At 47.7% G+C, this 19,238-nt stretch overlaps 1 protein-coding gene across 1 annotated transcript in view; it reads right to left on the bottom strand.

Annotated features, from left to right (window-relative positions):
- The window catches only part of SNRNP200 (small nuclear ribonucleoprotein U5 subunit 200), a 527,741-nt gene that overhangs the window by 396,197 nt on the left and 112,306 nt on the right, over positions 1–19,238 (bottom strand). Inside the window, exons 7-9 of the mRNA XM_069214415.1 lie at positions 2,638–2,790; positions 2,190–2,289; positions 1,240–1,376 (exon numbers count right to left, since the gene is read on the bottom strand). Coding sequence (XP_069070516.1) covers positions 1,240–1,376; positions 2,190–2,289; positions 2,638–2,790 — 390 coding nt within the window. The remainder of the gene's footprint in view (positions 1–1,239; positions 1,377–2,189; positions 2,290–2,637; positions 2,791–19,238) is intronic.

Raw genomic sequence — 19,238 nt, 5'->3', positions numbered from 1 at the left:
GCTCTTAAGTGAGAAATGGTTCACTGTAAGTGGAAGAATGGCTCTTCTACTCAATATTTGGGTCAATATATTACTTCATTGCCCTGAAAGTATTTAACAGCAAGGTGTGGTAGATGCTGAGTTATTGTTTGTTACTCCATAATAGGGATAAACAACGTAAACCTAGAGAAAATTTTGTGAACTGAACTAAAGAAGATACTTAAACCTGGACACAGTTGTCTGAGGGCAATTATTTCCTTAGCGTTCAATGCCACTGCCAGCATTTTTTTTTTCTTGTTTAAGAACAGCAACCAAAAAACCAAAAGGAATGAACAATAATTTCTGCCCTATAGGATGAAATACAGACAAATTAAAAGGGCCTTATTTCATTAGTCCTGAGGTCCGTTTGAATTATTTTGGCTTAAACGTCTATGATGACTCTCTGTTTCACACCTGAATTTATGCACTTGCCGACAAATCTGGTTAAAGCATAGTTTTGAGATAGAAAGCCACAGGCTGGGCAGGTTAAACTGAGACAAGAACTATGATCCATTAAGAAGCACCAGCCCTCAAACCTACTTAGTAGGGGGGGGAAATCAACTAGAAGCTAAGAAAACATTATTTGAGAAAAAGTGTGCGATGGGTTGAATGAAATTACGTGTAAGAAAGAGCTCTGTGTTGACTATGTAATTTGGGGAGGAACAGTTCAGTATTTTTTCATGCGTTTAACCAAATGTGCTGGGTTTTTTTATATATATATATATATATATATATATATATATATATATAAAAATAACAATCCGACTGTGTTATGGTTGTATGGTAAAATAAGTATGGATTCTGCTAAAATTATTATATTTACGAAACACTGTTAAAATCAGGCAGTAGAGTCACTGTGGCAAACGTTTTTAAATTGTGTTTGGAGTGCCCACAAGAATTAGAATGTGTAATTGTATAATTAAATTTAATTATGTTGATATAGTTAGAGAGATGTTTAGTTGTTTTACTATGCATCACTGACCTTTTTCCCCAAAAACTGCAAATGTTTATTATTAATAGCTTTTACTGTACACTGATAACACTGGTATACAGTCAAACTAGAAAAAAGGATATGATATTTTTATTGTAAAGTAACAATATCAGCAATATGTCTACAGCCACGTACCATTCTCGCACGCTAGCATCTAAATTAGATCATACACCCCCACTTCTATTAAGTATTTGATGCTTTTCCCGATATTCCAAAGTGCAATTTCTCACCCTGATGAGGTCTTCCTTCTCAGTCTCCTGCAGCTGATAAAGGAACTTAGAAAGCTCTGCATCTGCTTCCATTTTACCCATAATCCTCTCCTTTTCTGCCTCACTCTGTGCACTGGCCAACAACGTACAGAACAAAACTGCAAAGGAAATAATCAATGAGTTTAAGATCACACACAGGGGAGAGACAGCAGCTCTCACTACAGGACAGGCCTGTAAGAAAGCATGAGCCTAACAAAAGTATATTTGCTCCTTTTTAGCTCTCACCTGCTGAAAGTTTTTAACACCTTCGTTGCTCCAACACCATCCTGCAGTTCCCCGCTACTCACAGCATGGCACTGACTTCTATCCTCCCACCCACCTCTCTGCTGACCCCATTCTCCACCATGCTCTGCGGGAAGGGGGTTTTAAGGCCCTGGCAGTCACAATTTGCTACCAGGCTGATTCTTTACATACAATGCACTTTCACACGATGACAAATGCACACATATTCCACATTATACTTACGCTTTTTTAATCTGTTATTTGCCAATGCTGCTCCACATTGGCATACAACCTTTATATTTATTTATTTTTTGCTTATGCGGAAGAGCATCAGCAAAAAAACATTGGCAGGCCCAAAAAGTCACGTGGCGCCAGGGAACGACAAACTATCAGCATTGTCAATGCTTATTAGCTCAAAGATGCAAAATAGAAGAGAGATTTCTCAAGTTGGGGTAGTGCACAAAGCCGTCATGCAGCACAGCCTAAAAGAGTGCGCAGTGATGAACTTGCCAAAATGCCACTTAAAAGCAATGCTGGCTTTACTGAATGGGAGTTTTAAGAGCCAATGTAGAGGATCATAATCATTAAGTGTAGACTCAGCAGAGAGCTGCTCTCACTATGTGCTGTATAAACATAGCAGAATAGCATTATGTTTATGAAGTGGTAATGCAGAAGAATATAATACTTACTCATCATGCGATGCTGACGCAATACTTTAATGAAGTCGAAGGTGTTGAACCCGAGGAGAAGCACCAGCTGATTTTCACAATCTCTGTCATCACCAGCTGTCTACAAAGAGGAGAGAAATAAAACCAGGTTACGGTATTCTTGAACATAAGGTTGAAGCACGGAGGAAAAGCCAAATTAGCACAAAAAGCCTCAGCGAAATGCTGGCAGAGGATCTGCACCCCAATGGCCATATCGGAAATTCACGTGCAATAAATAACAACTTGCTGCTGATTCAAAGGGACCTTTGAATCTGCAGCAAGTTGTTATTTATTGCACGTTAAGTCCCAGATGATCCGACGCAGTGTAAGGAGCAGGATGCCACCACTGAGGATAAGTTTCTTCGACCCTACATTAAGAAAGGACCCACACAGCCACAACTCTGCTTGTGTAGAGAATGTGTATCCATACCTTCAATATTTCAAGAACCTCATCTGCTTTTTTCTGGGACACAATAGCATCATCATAGAAGCGGCTGAGTTGCCTTTGAAGCCAGAAGGCATCAATGTCTCGTGGGTGCAGGTCCTTCTTTTTAGAGGTCATTAATTCCCCTGAGGCGACAAGCTGGAAAAAGAGAAATACATTTTAATTCAAGTGTCTGTACCCAGGCAAGAGTTTGACAATGCATACTCTAGGCAACCGTGTTACAGAAGCTTACCACTCTCTACAACTTTTTCAAAACCTATCAATCTTTATCTTCCCTTACCATACTATGCCACCTAATGGCCCTCAAGTGTCTACTTTCTCCTACCATGCATTTAGTCCTCTCCTGTAAGGAGGCTGTTCGTGGTAACCTCTTCAGACACTTCTGTGCTGTGGCTAAATGTTTAAAATAGAGTCCCGCCTGTGCAGAAGCACTACAAGGTGCACTAGGAATCCCTGCTGGCACCCTGTGTGTGTGCATGGCTATTCCCCTTTCTACTTTTATTCTGAGCGTCAAACCCTGAAACACCAAGTCCACATGATGTGCCACTGATCAGAGCCCAGCCTGTAAAAATCTCTCCCACTCTCTTAAACGCAAGCAGCAAATCAAACACCACATCCTGCTGAAGCAAACTATTTTACCGGACACGGTGAAAAGCAGAACTGCCCTCGGAGTACAAAGGAAACAAGCATTTGGAATGCAATAGATCTTGAATTTGTGAGAGTTATAGCTATTGGCATTGTAAATGACAATGTCTTTTATCCATGTGTTTTGGTTTGGAGTGGATGTATGCAGTGTGAAATTATGTGTGTTGGACTGGAATTGTTAGTTGTGGAATTGTTTGGGGTGGAACTGTGTGGCGTGTAGTGGAATTATGTGGCATGTTGAATAGATGTGGGTGAGAGCTGCACAGAATAGTTAGAAAGGAAGATCGAGAGGGATAGGTAGTTTGTACATGAAGTGGTGAATGAACTCCAGATAGAGGAGCAGAAACTGTGTGAGAAAGAAAGAAGGGGAGAGCAGGCCACAGATGCATAAAGAGGGGGGAGAGGGCTTGTGCACACAGCAGACACCACAAGAGCGTATTGGAAGTACAATGAACGCATGGTGATTGCAGGAGTTTTTAGTCACTGAATACTGAGTCACCAGAGTTGATAAATATGTGTACAGCAAGTCCACAATGGCGGAATAATATGTTCTAAACTTGTACTCACATTAAATTTCGAATACTCCTTCCTAGCTATGCTATTTTTCTATTTTGGACTGAGCTATGGACCTTGCTTTTTCATAATTATTGACCTTACATAAGCACTTCAGATTCGTTGCAGCTATTTTGAGTCCCCTTTTAAGGCTAGAAGATGCATTCAAGCTAACACAATATCTGGTTTCCTGTCCTTGGCTCCCTTTTATATTTCTTTGTTAATTTTGCTTCAGTTCAATTCACCTACTTGGACATACATGTAGGAAAGTCACTTTTTGGTGTGGTTTCCCCCACTTTTTGCCTGTTTATCAGTATGTTTAGACTGTTTTTACTGGGATCCTGCAAACCAGGAACCCAGTGATTGTGCGCTCTCCTCTAAATTTGGTTACTCTGGCACCCTTTACACCCTGCAATTGGCATACTTGAGTAGCCCAGTAAGTCCTTAGTATATGCAACTTGGGTACCCAGGGCATTGGTACACCAGGGGTCTCCCATGAGTGCCCATAGAAAATGTGTCTGAAGGCCTGCCATTGCAACTGCATGAAAAGGTGCATGCACCCTTTCACTTCAGGACACTGCACAAGGTCATTTAAGTCACCCCTATGGTAGGCCCTCCTAACCCAGAGGGCAGGGTGCAGGTACCTGTGTGTGAGGGCACCCCTGCTTGAGCAGAGGTGCGCCCCTACGAACTCAAGCTCTATTTTCCTGGACTTTGTAAGTGCGGGGAAGCCATTTTACCCTTGTACTGGACACAGGTGAACACCTGTGTCCAGCTACATAATGGTATATCTGAACCTGGGCATGTTTGGTATCAAACATGGCGGAATCATACCGCACTACTGATTCCAGTATTGGTTGTATGATTCCATGCACTCTGGGGGCTCCTTAGAGGACCCCCAGCTTTGCTCCTACCAGTATGCATGGTTTTCCCGGGCAGCCTGCGCTCCTGCCATCCTACAGACAGGCTTCTGCCCTCTTGTTGCTTGACCAGCTCAAGCCCAGGAAGGCAGAACAAAGGATTTCCTTTTGGAGAGGGAGGCAACACCCCCTCCCTTTGGAAACAGGTGTGTAAAGAAATGGCTCCCTGTTGCAGTTACCCCCCACTTTTTGCCTGATACTGATGCTGACTTGACTGAGAAGTGTGCTGGGACCCTGCTAACCAGGCCCCAGCACCAGTGTTCCTTCACCTAAAATGTACCATTGTATCCACAATTGGCACACCCTGGCATTCAGATAAGTCCCTTGTAACTGGTACTTCTAGTACCAAGGGCCCTGATGCCAAGGAAGGTCTCTAAGGGCTGCAGCATGTCTTATGCCACCCTAGAGACCCCTCACTCAGCACAGACACACTGCTTACAAGCCTGTGTGTGCTAGTGAGAACAAAATGAGTAAGTCGACATGGCACTCCCCTCAGGGTGCCATGCCAGCCTCTCACTGCCTATGCAGTATAGGTAAGACACCCCTCTAGCAGGCCTTACAGCCCTAAGGCAGGGTGCACTATACCATAGGTGAGGGTACCAGTGCATGAGCACTGTGCCCCTACAGTGTCTAAACAAAACCTTAGACATTGTAAGTGCAGGGTAGCCATAAGAGTATATGGTCTGGGAGTCTGTCAAACACGAACTCCACAGCACCATAATGGCTACACTGAAAACTGGGAAGTTTGGTATCAAACTTCTCAGCACAATAAATGCACACTGATGCCAGTGTACATTTTATTGTAAAATACACCACAGAGGGCACCTTAGAGGTGCCCCCTGAAACTTAACCGACTATCAGTGTAGGCTGACTAGTTTTAGCAGCCTGCCACAAACCGAGACATGTTGCTGGCCCCATGGGGAGAGTGCCTTTGTCACTCTGAGGCCAGTAACAAAGCCTGCACTGGGTGGAGATGCTAACACCTCTCCCAGGCAGGAATTGTCACACCTGGCGGTGAGCCTCAAAGGCTCACCTCCTTTGTGCCAACCCAGCAGGACACTCCAGCTAGTGGAGTTGCCCGCCCCCTCCGGCCAGGCCCCACTTTTGGCGGCAAGGCCGGAGAAAATAATGAGAATAACAAGGAGGAGTCACTGGCCAGTCAGGACAGCCCCTAAGGTGTCCTGAGCTGAGGTGACTCTAACTTTTAGAAATCCTCCATCTTGCAGATGGAGGATTCCCCCAATAGGGTTAGGATTGTGACCCCCTCCCCTTGGGAGGAGGCACAAAGAGGGTGTACCCACCCTCAGGGCTAGTAGCCATTGGCTACTAACCCCCCAGACCTAAACACGCCCTTAAATTTAGTATTTAAGGGCTACCCTGAACCCTAGAAAATTAGATTCCTGCAACAAGAAGAAGGACTGCCCAGCTGAAAACCCCTGCAGCGGAAGACCAGAAGACGACAACTGCCTTGGCTCCAGAAACTCACCGGCCTGTCTCCTGCCTTCCAAAGATCCTGCTCCAGCGACGCCTTCCGAAGGGACCAGCGACCTCGACATCCTCTGAGGACTGCCCCTGCTTCGAAAAGACAAGAAACTCCCGAGGACAGCGGACCTGCTCCAAGAAAAGCTGCAACTTTGTTTCCAGCAGCTTTAAAGAACCCTGCAAGCTCCCCGCAAGAAGCGTGAGACTTGCAACACTGCACCCGGCGACCCCGACTCGGCTGGTGGAGACCCGACACCTCAGGAGGGACCCCAGGACTACTCTGATACTGTGAGTACCAAAACCTGTCCCCCCTGAGCCCCCCACAGCGCCGCCTGCAGAGGGAATCCCGAGGCTTCCCCTGACCGCGACTCTTTGAACCTAAAGTCCCGACGCCTGGGAGAGACCCTGCACCCGCAGCCCCCAGGACCTGAAGGACCGGACTTTCACTGGAGAAGTGACCCCCAGGAGTCCCTCTCCCTTGCCCAAGTGGAGGTTTCCCCGAGGAACCCCCCCCTTGCCTGCCTGCAGCGCTGAAGAGATCCCGAGATCTCTCATAGACTAACACTGCGAACCCGACGCTTGTTTCTACACTGCACCCGGCCGCCCCCGCGCCGCTGAGGGTGAAATTTCTGTGTGGACTCGTGTCCCCCCCGGTGCCCTACAAAACCCCCCTGGTCTGCCCTCCGAAGACGCGGGTACTTACCTGCAAGCAGACCGGAACCGGGGCACCCCCTTCTCTCCATTCTAGCCTATGTGTTTTGGGCACCACTTTGAACTCTGCACCTGACCGGCCCTGAGCTGCTGGTGTGGTGACTTTGGGGTTGCTCTGAACCCCCAACGGTGGGCTACCTTGGACCAAGAACTGAACCCTGTAAGTGTCTTACTTACCTGGTAAAACTAATCAAAACTTACCTCCCCTAGGAACTGTGAAAATTGCACTAAGTGTCCACTTTTAAAACAGCTATTTGTCAATAACTTGAAAAGTATACATGCAATTTTGATGATTTGAAGTTCCTAAAGTACTTACCTGCAATACCTTTCGAATGAGATATTACATGTAGAATTTGAACCTGTGGTTCTTAAAATAAACTAAGAAAAGATATTTTTCTATATAAAAACCTATTGGCTGGATTTGTCTCTGAGTGTGTGTACCTCATTTATTGTCTATGTGTATGTACAACAAATGCTTAACACTACTCCTTGGATAAGCCTACTGCTCGACCACACTACCACAAAATAGAGCATTAGTATTATCTATTTTTACCACTATTTTACCTCTAAGGGGAACCCTTGGACTCTGTGCATGCTATTCCTTACTTTGAAATAGCACATACAGAGCCAACTTCCTACATTGGTGGCAGCAGTGGGATACAAGACTTTGCATTTGCTGGACTACTCAGCCAATACCTGATCACACGACAAATTCCAAAATTGTCATTAGAAATTGATTTTTGCAATTTGAAAAGTTTTCTAAATTCTTAAAAGACCTGCTAGGGCCTTGTGTTAGATCCTGTTTAGCATTTCTTTTAGAGTTTAAAAGTTTGTAAAAGTTTGAATTAGATTCTAGAACCAGTTTTAGTTTCTTAAAAAGTATTCCAACTTTTAGAAGCATAATGTCTAGCACAGATGTGAATGTGGTGGAACTCGACACCACACCTTACCTCCATCTACAGATGAGAGAGCTAAGGTCACTCTGTAAACTAAAGAAAATAACAATGGGCCCCAAACCTACCAAAATACAGCTCCAGGAGCTTTTGGCAGAGTTTGAAAAGGCCAACCCCTCTGAGGATGGCAACTCAGAGGATGAAGATAGTGACTTGGAGGGAAATTCCCCCCCTCCAGTCCTACTTAGGGAGAGCAGGGCTTCTCAAGCCCTGACTCCACAAATAATAGTCAGAGATGCTGGTTCCCTCACAGGAGGGACCAACAACTCTGAAATCACTGAGGATAACTCCAGTGAAGAGGACATCCAGTTAGCCAGGATGGCCAAAAGATTGGCTTTGGAAAAGCAGCTCCTAGCCATAGAAAGGGAAAGAAAAGAGATGGGCCTAGGTCCCATCAATGGTGGCAGCAACTTAAATAGGGTCAGAGATTCTCCTGACATCCTAAAAATCCCCAAAGGGATTGTAACAAAATATGAAGATGGTGATGACATCACCAAATGGTTCACAGCTTTTGAGAGGGCTTGTGTAACCAGAAAAGTAAACAGATCTCACTGGGGTGCTCTCCTTTGGGAAATGTTCACTGGAAAGTGTAGGGATAGACTCCTCACACTCTCTGGAAAAGATGCAGAATCTTATGACCTCATGAAGGGTACCCTGATTGAGGGCTTTGGATTCTCCACTGAGGAGTATAGAATTAGATTCAGGGGGGCTCAAAAATCCTCGAGCCAGACCTGGGTTGATTTTGTAGACTACTCAGTCAAAACACTGGATGGTTGGTTAACTGGAAATGAAGTGTGTAACTATGTTGGGCTTTATAATTTGTTTATGAAAGAACACATTTTAAGTAACTGCTTCAATGAAAAGTTGCATCAGTATCTGGTAGACCTAGGTCCAATTTCTCCCCAAGAATTGGGAAAGAAGGCAGACCACTGGGTCAAGACTAGAGTAACCAAAACTTCCACTGGGGGTGACCAAAAGAAAGGGGTTACAAAAACTCCCCAGGAGAAAGTGGGTGACACTAGAAACAAAGAAAAAGAGTCCTCTGTAGGCCCCCAAAAACCAGAACAGGTGGGTGGGCCCCAAGACACAACCCAAAACAAAGGTGGGTACCAGGGTAAGAACTGGGATGCCACTAAGGCATGGTGCCACAACTGTAAACAGTCTGGGCACCACACCAAGGACACTTCTTGTCCCAAAAACAAACCCCAGAACAAGATTCCAGGGGTAACCAGTGTAGCCATGGGAGATGACTCCTCAGATGAGGAGGTCTTCATAGCCTTCAACTGGAAACAGGGCCCAACAGGTGAGTTGGAGATTCCAGAGGGAAGTAGACACTTCCACCACCTACTGGTGAATGGAATCCCAACCACTGCCCTGAGAGACACTTGTGCCAGTCACACTATTGTGCATGACAGGCTGGTGCTCTCAAACCAGTACATCCCAGGTGAGACTGCCAGGGTAAGAGTTAGCCTAGACAGGGTCACTAAGAGACCTGTGGCTTTAGTGCCCATAGAAGTGGGTGGCACTCTTAGCTGGAGAAGGGTAGTAGTCAGTACAGACCTCCCCCTTGATTGTCTCCTTGGAAATGACTACCCAGAGGTTAGTCAGAGCCCAAGAGAGGAACTGGTCCAGTGCCAGTCCTCTCCCAAGGATTCTGGAAGTCCTGCCTCTGCAGTAAATGCAAGCAGACCCCAGAAGAAGAAGAAAAGAAAACAGAGTAGGAAGGGTGGACAACCTTTAGCCAAGGTTACAGCAAGCCAAGGAGATTCTGCTCCAGTAGGGGAGAACTCCAAAAATGGCCCTGATAAAGTCCAACCTGACCCACAAGAAGTCCTGGCTAGTCAGGCAACTGTTAAACCTGAGTGGGTGGCTCCTCAGCTAACAGAAGAAAGAGTGGAAGAAGGGTGTTTACTACAAGATGTGGTAACCCCCCACTCTAATACAGCAGACAGGCAACCTGAACCCAAAGAAGCCTGTAACTTAGCCCCTTCCCTTTTAGGTGAAGAGCTAAAGGTGTGGTTCTGGGCACTGACAGCTGTCAGTGGCCTCTGCTGGGTGTTAGCCTTTATGGCTGCACTATCCTTGGCATGGTGGTCTGACCCCATGCCAAATAACAAGTTAGGCCCCCTGACCCTGTTGGTCATGGTGGGGTTACTCCAGCTCTGGGTAACCTCTTTGGGTAAGCTAGGGGTGACCCTGGCTAAGATAAGATTAGCAGAGGTGGATACCTCTGACCTCAAAATAGAGAGAATGGGTGAAGACATAAAAAGCACAGACAAGAGGCAGTTCAGACTAGGTCCTATCACTGTGGAAGTGGGTCAGTTCCCCAGAGGGAATGACCTGAACAGGAGGATGTAAGGCAGAGTAGGCCCTGCAACAAACCAGCCATTTCCTCTACTCTTCCTCGCCTGACAGACTAGGAAGACTCTTCCAGCGTTGGCTGAGTCTCCTGGCCTGTGGGCTGGGGGGGGCTTGTGTAAAGAAATGGCTCCCTGTTGCAGTTACCCCCCACTTTTTGCCTGATACTGATGCTGACTTGACTGAGAAGTGTGCTGGGACCCTGCTAACCAGGCCCCAGCACCAGTGTTCCTTCACCTAAAATGTACCATTGTATCCACAATTGGCACACCCTGGCATTCAGATAAGTCCCTTGTAACTGGTACTTCTAGTACCAAGGGCCCTGATGCCAAGGAAGGTCTCTAAGGGCTGCAGCATGTCTTATGCCACCCTAGAGACCCCTCACTCAGCACAGACACACTGCTTACAAGCCTGTGTGTGCTAGTGAGAACAAAATGAGTAAGTCGACATGGCACTCCCCTCAGGGTGCCATGCCAGCCTCTCACTGCCTATGCAGTATAGGTAAGACACCCCTCTAGCAGGCCTTACAGCCCTAAGGCAGGGTGCACTATACCATAGGTGAGGGTACCAGTGCATGAGCACTGTGCCCCTACAGTGTCTAAACAAAACCTTAGACATTGTAAGTGCAGGGTAGCCATAAGAGTATATGGTCTGGGAGTCTGTCAAACACGAACTCCACAGCACCATAATGGCTACACTGAAAACTGGGAAGTTTGGTATCAAACTTCTCAGCACAATAAATGCACACTGATGCCAGTGTACATTTTATTGTAAAATACACCACAGAGGGCACCTTAGAGGTGCCCCCTGAAACTTAACCGACTATCAGTGTAGGCTGACTAGTTTTAGCAGCCTGCCACAAACCGAGACATGTTGCTGGCCCCATGGGGAGAGTGCCTTTGTCACTCTGAGGCCAGTAACAAAGCCTGCACTGGGTGGAGATGCTAACACCTCTCCCAGGCAGGAATTGTCACACCTGGCGGTGAGCCTCAAAGGCTCACCTCCTTTGTGCCAACCCAGCAGGACACTCCAGCTAGTGGAGTTGCCCGCCCCCTCCGGCCAGGCCCCACTTTTGGCGGCAAGGCCGGAGAAAATAATGAGAATAACAAGGAGGAGTCACTGGCCAGTCAGGACAGCCCCTAAGGTGTCCTGAGCTGAGGTGACTCTAACTTTTAGAAATCCTCCATCTTGCAGATGGAGGATTCCCCCAATAGGGTTAGGATTGTGACCCCCTCCCCTTGGGAGGAGGCACAAAGAGGGTGTACCCACCCTCAGGGCTAGTAGCCATTGGCTACTAACCCCCCAGACCTAAACACGCCCTTAAATTTAGTATTTAAGGGCTACCCTGAACCCTAGAAAATTAGATTCCTGCAACAAGAAGAAGGACTGCCCAGCTGAAAACCCCTGCAGCGGAAGACCAGAAGACGACAACTGCCTTGGCTCCAGAAACTCACCGGCCTGTCTCCTGCCTTCCAAAGATCCTGCTCCAGCGACGCCTTCCGAAGGGACCAGCGACCTCGACATCCTCTGAGGACTGCCCCTGCTTCGAAAAGACAAGAAACTCCCGAGGACAGCGGACCTGCTCCAAGAAAAGCTGCAACTTTGTTTCCAGCAGCTTTAAAGAACCCTGCAAGCTCCCCGCAAGAAGCGTGAGACTTGCAACACTGCACCCGGCGACCCCGACTCGGCTGGTGGAGACCCGACACCTCAGGAGGGACCCCAGGACTACTCTGATACTGTGAGTACCAAAACCTGTCCCCCCTGAGCCCCCCACAGCGCCGCCTGCAGAGGGAATCCCGAGGCTTCCCCTGACCGCGACTCTTTGAACCTAAAGTCCCGACGCCTGGGAGAGACCCTGCACCCGCAGCCCCCAGGACCTGAAGGACCGGACTTTCACTGGAGAAGTGACCCCCAGGAGTCCCTCTCCCTTGCCCAAGTGGAGGTTTCCCCGAGGAACCCCCCCCTTGCCTGCCTGCAGCGCTGAAGAGATCCCGAGATCTCTCATAGACTAACACTGCGAACCCGACGCTTGTTTCTACACTGCACCCGGCCGCCCCCGCGCCGCTGAGGGTGAAATTTCTGTGTGGACTCGTGTCCCCCCCGGTGCCCTACAAAACCCCCCTGGTCTGCCCTCCGAAGACGCGGGTACTTACCTGCAAGCAGACCGGAACCGGGGCACCCCCTTCTCTCCATTCTAGCCTATGTGTTTTGGGCACCACTTTGAACTCTGCACCTGACCGGCCCTGAGCTGCTGATGTGGTGACTTTGGGGTTGCTCTGAACCCCCAACGGTGGGCTACCTTGGACCAAGAACTGAACCCTGTAAGTGTCTTACTTACCTGGTAAAACTAATCAAAACTTACCTCCCCTAGGAACTGTGAAAATTGCACTAAGTGTCCACTTTTAAAACAGCTATTTGTCAATAACTTGAAAAGTATACATGCAATTTTGATGATTTGAAGTTCCTAAAGTACTTACCTGCAATACCTTTCGAATGAGATATTACATGTAGAATTTGAACCTGTGGTTCTTAAAATAAACTAAGAAAAGATATTTTTCTATATAAAAACCTATTGGCTGGATTTGTCTCTGAGTGTGTGTACCTCATTTATTGTCTATGTGTATGTACAACAAATGCTTAACACTACTCCTTGGATAAGCCTACTGCTCGACCACACTACCACAAAATAGAGCATTAGTATTATCTATTTTTACCACTATTTTACCTCTAAGGGGAACCCTTGGACTCTGTGCATGCTATTCCTTACTTTGAAATAGCACATACAGAGCCAACTTCCTACAAGGTGTTACATGGCTTAGGAGGAGTAGCCTTCCCATCTGGTATGCTTTGAAGGGAACATCTGGCGCCCTCCTTGCATAAACCGGTTTGCACCAGTCCAGGGACCCCTAGTCCCTGCTCTGGCGTGAAACTGGACAATGAAAAGGGGAGTAACCACTCCTCTGTCTATCACCACCCCAAGGTGGTGCCCCGAGCTCCTCCAGGTGGCCACTTGTTTCTACCATCTTGAATCCAAGATGGGCATAGGCCTCTGGGAGCATCTGAGTTGCCAGGACAGGCAGGTGACATCACAGCCCCCTCCAGATAGGTGGTCACCCTGCTAGGTGACCAATCCCCCTTCCTGGGCTATTTAGGGTCTCCTTCTTGGATGGGTCCTCAGATACAGTATGCAAAATTCCAGCAGGACTCCTCTGCATCGTTTACTTCACCTTCTGGCCACTGGAACTGCAACTGGACCCTCCAGGAACCGACAATCTGCATCTACAGCGACGACTCTGCTTGCACAGCTTTTTCCAGCAACTGGACCATTTCCCCAGCTGTGCACCGTCTGAGGGCGACAAGTCTGCATGAGAAGCAAGAAGGAATCTCCCTTGGAGTTCAGGAGTAACTCCCCTGCATCCGCAGGCACCAACCGCAACGACGACAGGCTGCTTGGATCTCCTCTCCTCCAGAGCTGCGTGAATCCTGCATCACGGATGGTGGTCTGGAGTAGTCCCCTTGGTCCTCTCTACCAGCTGTCCAACTTGGAAGACAGTAAGCCCTTGTATCTTCACACAGGACAGTACCCCGTGCGCAGCTGCTCCAAGTGATCTTCAGGATCCGTGTGCCCCCCCCCCCCCCAGCCCCCAGCATTCTTCCCTGCAACGCACAGCCCTCTGCGTGCTTCACTAGCGACGGGCGACTCCTTTCTAGGTATGCTGCGTGAGCCTCACCACGACTCCTGTGCTTGCTGCCTGTGAGGGCTGCCTCCTCTTCCTGTGATTCTCCTCACTGCTGAGAGTCCCCAGGGACTTCCCTCGGTGGACTGAGTCCCCCTGGACCTTGCTGGTCCCAGCCAGCTTCGCTTTTCTTCTTCCACGACATTTGCCTTTGCCAAGGCTTGTTGGCGGTTTTTCCACACCACTGATTGATTGCAATCCCCCTTCCGACGTGGAACGTCGAATGCATCACTACAGGAACTCTCTAGCTGCTCCAGTGCTGCACTGCTAACTGTCTTTGTTCACCGTCGACCTGGTCCTGCATCCACAGACGGCAAAGTAGTGACTCCTGCCACCACTGGACACTCCATCGTGAACTGGACTTGGTCCCCTTCCTTTACAGGTCTTCCTCTACCAGGACCCACCTTTGGTTTCTTGCATTCTTGTCTGGGTCTTGCATTATCCTTTTCTGAAGTCCTTTTGGTTGGTTTGGGGAAAACCAGGTGTAAGGAAATGCCTCCTTGGCATGGTTACCCCCCTGACTTTTTGCCTTTGCTGATGCCAAGTTATGATTTGAAAGTGTCCTGAGGCCTGCTAACCAGGCCCCAGCACCAGTGTTCTTTCCCTAACCTGTACTTTTGTGTCCACAATTGGCACACCCTGGCATCCAGGTAAGTCCCTTGTAACTGGTACCTCTGGTACCAAGGGCCCTGATGCCAGGGAAGGTCTTTAAGGGCTGCAGCATATCTTATGCCACCCTGGGGTCCCCTCACTCAGCACAGACACACTGCTTGCCAGCTTGTGTGTGCTAGTGGGGATAAAATGACTAAGTCGACATTGCACTCCCCTCAGGGTGCCATGCCAACCTCACACTGCCTATAGGTATAGATAAGTCACCCCTCTAGCAGGCCTTACAGCCCTAAGGCAGGGTGCACTATACCATAGGTGAGGGCATAAGTGCATGAGCACTGTGCCCCACAGTGTCTAAGAAAAACCTTAGATATTGTAAGTGCAGGGTAGCCATAAGAGTATATGGTCTGGGAGTCTGTCAAACACGAACTCCACAGCACCATAATGGCTACACTGAAAACTGTGAAGTTTGGTGTCAGACTTCTCAGCACAATAAATGCCCACTGATGCCAGTGTACATTTTATTGTAACTTACACCCCAGAGGGCATCTTAGAGATGCCCCCTGAAACCTTGACCGACTACCAGTGTGGGCTGACTAGTTTTAGCAGCCTTCCACACACCAGACATGTTGCTGGCCACATGGGGAGAGAGTGCCTTTGTCACTCTGTGGCTAGTAACAAAGCCTGTACTGGGTGGAGGAGCCTCTCACCTCCCCCTGCAGGAACTGTAACACCTGGTGGTGAGCCTCAAAGGCTCACCCCCTTTGTTACAGCACCCCAGGGCACTCCAGCTAGTGGAGTTGCCCGCCCCCTCCGGCCACGGCCCCACTTTTGGCGGCAAGGCCGGAGGAGATAATGAGAAAAACAAGGAGTCGTCACTGGCCAGTCAGGACAGCCCCTAAGGTGCCCTGAGCTGAGGTGACTGACTTTTAGAAATCCTCCATCTTGCAGATGGAGGATTCCCCCAATAGGGATAGGAATGTGCCCCCCTCTCCTCAGGGAGGAGGCACAAAGAGGGTGTAGCCACCCTCAGGGCTAGTAGCCATTGGCTACTAACCCCCCAGACCTAAACACACCCCTAAATCGAGTATTTAGGGGCTCCCAGAACACAGCAAGATAGATTCCTGCAACCTAAGAAGAAGGACTGCTGAGCGGAAAACCTGCAGAGAAGACGGAGACACCAACTGCTTTGGCCCCAGCTCTACCGGCCCGTCTCCCCACTTCTAAAGACACTGCTCCAGCGACGCGTTCCACAGGGTCCAGCGACCTCTGAAGCCTCAGAGGACTACCCTGCATCTAGAAGGACCAAGAACTCCAGAGGACAACGGCTCTGCTCCACAAAGACTACAACTTTGCAACAAAGAAGCAACTTTTAAAGAACACACATTTCCCGCCGGAAGCGTGAGACTTTGCACTCTGCACCCGACGCCCCCGGCTCGACTTGTGGAGAAACAACACTACAGGGAGGACTCCCCGGCGACTGCGAGCCCGTGAGTAGCCAGAGTTGACCCCCCTGAGCCCCCACAGCGACACCTGCAGAGGGAATCCAGAGGCTCCCCCTGACCGCGACTGCCTGCTTCTAAGAACCAGACGCCTGGTAAGGACACTGCACCCGCAGCCCCCAGGACCTGAAGGATCCGACCTCCAGTGCAGAAGCGACCCCCAGGTGGCCCTCTCCCTTGCCCAGGTAGTGGCTACCCCGAGGAACTCCCCCCTTTCCTGCCTGCTTCGCTGAAGAGACCCCTGGGTCTCCCATTGAACTACATTGCAAACCCAACGCCTGTTTGCACTGTGCACCCGCCCGCCTCCGTGCTGCTGAGGGTGTACTTTTTGTGCTGACTTGTGTCTTCCACCCCCCCCCCGGTGCCCTACAAAACCCCCCTGGTCTGCCCTCCGAAAACGCGGGTACTTACCTGTTGGCAGAATAGAACCGGGGCACCCCCTTCTCCATTGAAGCCTATGCGTTTTGGGCACCACTTTGACCTCTGCACCTGACCGGCCCTGAGCTGCTGGTGTGGTAACTTTGGGGTTGCCCTGAACCCCCAACGGTGGGCTACCTTGGACCCAACTTTGAACCCTGTAGGTGGTTTACTTACCTGCAAAAACTAACAAAAACTTACCTCCCCCAGGAACTGTTGAAAATTGCAGTGTCCAGTTTTAAAATAGCTTATTGCCATTTGTGTGAAAACTGTATATGCTATTTTGCTAATTCAAAGTTCCTAAAGTTCCTAAGTGAAATACCTTTCATTTAAAGTATTGTTTGTAAATCTTGAACCCGTGGTTCTTAAAATAAACTAAGAAAATATATTTTTCTATATAAAAACCTATTGGCCTGGAATTGTCTTTGAGTGTGTGTTCCCCATTTATTGCCTGTGTATGTACAACAAATGCTTAACACTATCCTCCGATAAGCCTACTGCTCGACCACACTACCACAAAATAGAGCATTAGAATTATCTCTTTTTGCCACTATCTTACCTCTAGGAGGAACCCTTGGACTCTGCATGCTATTTCTTACTTTGAAATAGTACATACAGAGCCAACTTCCTACACCAGGTACTTATCTTTTTCTCCTGGTTGCTGGTGGGGTATTCTGGTACTTACCTTTTGGGGTCCATAGTTCCGCCAGCTCCTCTCTACCGATTCCACTTCCTTAGGTGGGGGCCCCACTTTCGCATTCCACTTTCTTAGTATATGGTATGGTATGGTCACCCTCAGGGTCCTCAGTACTTACTACTGTTTTCTATTGCCTTTTATGCTTATCACTGACTCCTTATGTGTACATAATAGTGTGTTTACTTACCTCCAGTCGGGGTGTTGCCTTTGTAGTATTTTGTATTTTTTTTCCATTATAAATTACCTTTATTATTCTAACACTGTGTGGTTCTTTCATGTGTGTACATGCTGTGTGACTACAATGGTATTGCATAAGCTTTGCAAGTCTCCTAGGTAAGTCTTGGCTGCTCATCCACAGCTAGCTCTAGAGAGCCTGGCTTCCTAGACACTGACTACACCTCACTAATAGGGAACACCATAGGTGCTCACCACACACCAGGCCAGATTCCTACAGACTGGACTCTGTCCCCTTCTTTTTCAGGTCATTTGCCACCAGAATCCACCGTTGAGTTCCACTGGACAGGTCCTGGTCCTAGTCCTAGTGTTGCAATCTTCCTTTTCCAAGTCCCCTTGTTCGTCGAGTTATTTCTCGAACTATAAATTTGTCTCCATTTTACATGGCGTCATTTGATAAGCTTGGCCTTCCTAGCTAATTACTTTGTACAAAACAGGTAATGCTTAAATTAAACTGATTACATAGGCAATGGCATAAAAGGACCTGCAGAGCTGCCCAACACTGCAAACTGAGCACTTTTCTCACAGTTCTTCATTCATCACACTGCTAACCATGGCGTACCAGAATACGATAGCCACATCTCGATGGTCAGCATATATGTCACGAAAAATAATACCTCCCACATAGGACAAAAAAAAAATACTTACACACACAGTGTCATACCCAGGAAGGCCAGCGGTTCAGCTTCCCATATAGGGGTAGTAGGCGCTATATAAATAATACAATACCTTTGTTGAGCATATTGGTCCTTTGCAAGAAGCCGAACTATTTAAGTCTGCATAATTTATTTGTGCTGCCTTGGTAGCTTATAACTTAACGTGAAGGGTCATACACAAAGCACAGAAATATCCCTAAAATATAAAATGCTAATTTTGAAATGTCAAACATATGTACGTTTTAAATACGAAAACTTTCCTTATTATTGTGAACTTCTCCCTAACTTTCCCTCTTAATTCTTTCATGCAAGTACAAATTAACTACTCCCTTTGATATGACTGATGAATAGGGTACTTGAATTCTTAATTTCCCGAACCAGTTGACTATCAATCTTAAACAAGAGACCCCATCGCATCCTGTCCTCCATTTTATCATGGTATGCTCAAAATAACTGATCTCTTCTCCCTACAATATGTTTGTTTCTAAAATGCATTTCTATAATTTATTTAGATAATAAATTATTCAGCTAATGTGCCGGCCCTTCCCACTGGTGGTCGCAGACAGAAGCAGAAAGAAGGCTTGACACTGGTGATCAGAGAGAATGAGGGTCCTGATCCACAGTGTGCTCGCCGAGATGAAAGAAGAACGCTCCTCTAAGCTTGCTTTACCCTTTCTCCCTTGACTCCAAACCCAAGCCTATCACGTGACGTTTGTTGCAGGCAGTCTGAAGGGCATTCTTTTTGATTCGTAATATTTTTACCACCTCAACCACATTTAAACCTTCAGTGATTAAAACGTGAAATAAAAAAATAAAAAAGTGCAGCTCGCTTCCGAAGGCCCCAAACTGTGAAAATAAAAGAAACCGAAGCATTTCTGTTCTGCCGCCACCATGGAGCACGAAGGAAAGAAAAAATAAAAATGTGAGTTAACTGGTGTTTATGCAAAGTGCTCCAATACTGCCGATCGAGTTAGCACGGTTTGCAACCTTAAAGCGCCATGAAGCGCAAAGGGGCGAGACAAAAGAAAAAGGAAGTTCACCCACACTGAAGTAAGTCGGCAATGGTGCAATTCTACAAGCCATGACAAAACAGCCTCAAGGCGGGACAAACGT

Source organism: Pleurodeles waltl, chromosome 11 (assembly GCF_031143425.1).
Source record: "Pleurodeles waltl isolate 20211129_DDA chromosome 11, aPleWal1.hap1.20221129, whole genome shotgun sequence".
Taxonomy (NCBI): domain Eukaryota; kingdom Metazoa; phylum Chordata; class Amphibia; order Caudata; family Salamandridae; genus Pleurodeles; species Pleurodeles waltl.
The sequence above is the reverse complement of the archived record's forward strand: the minus strand, read 5'-3'. Positions and strand labels throughout refer to the sequence as shown.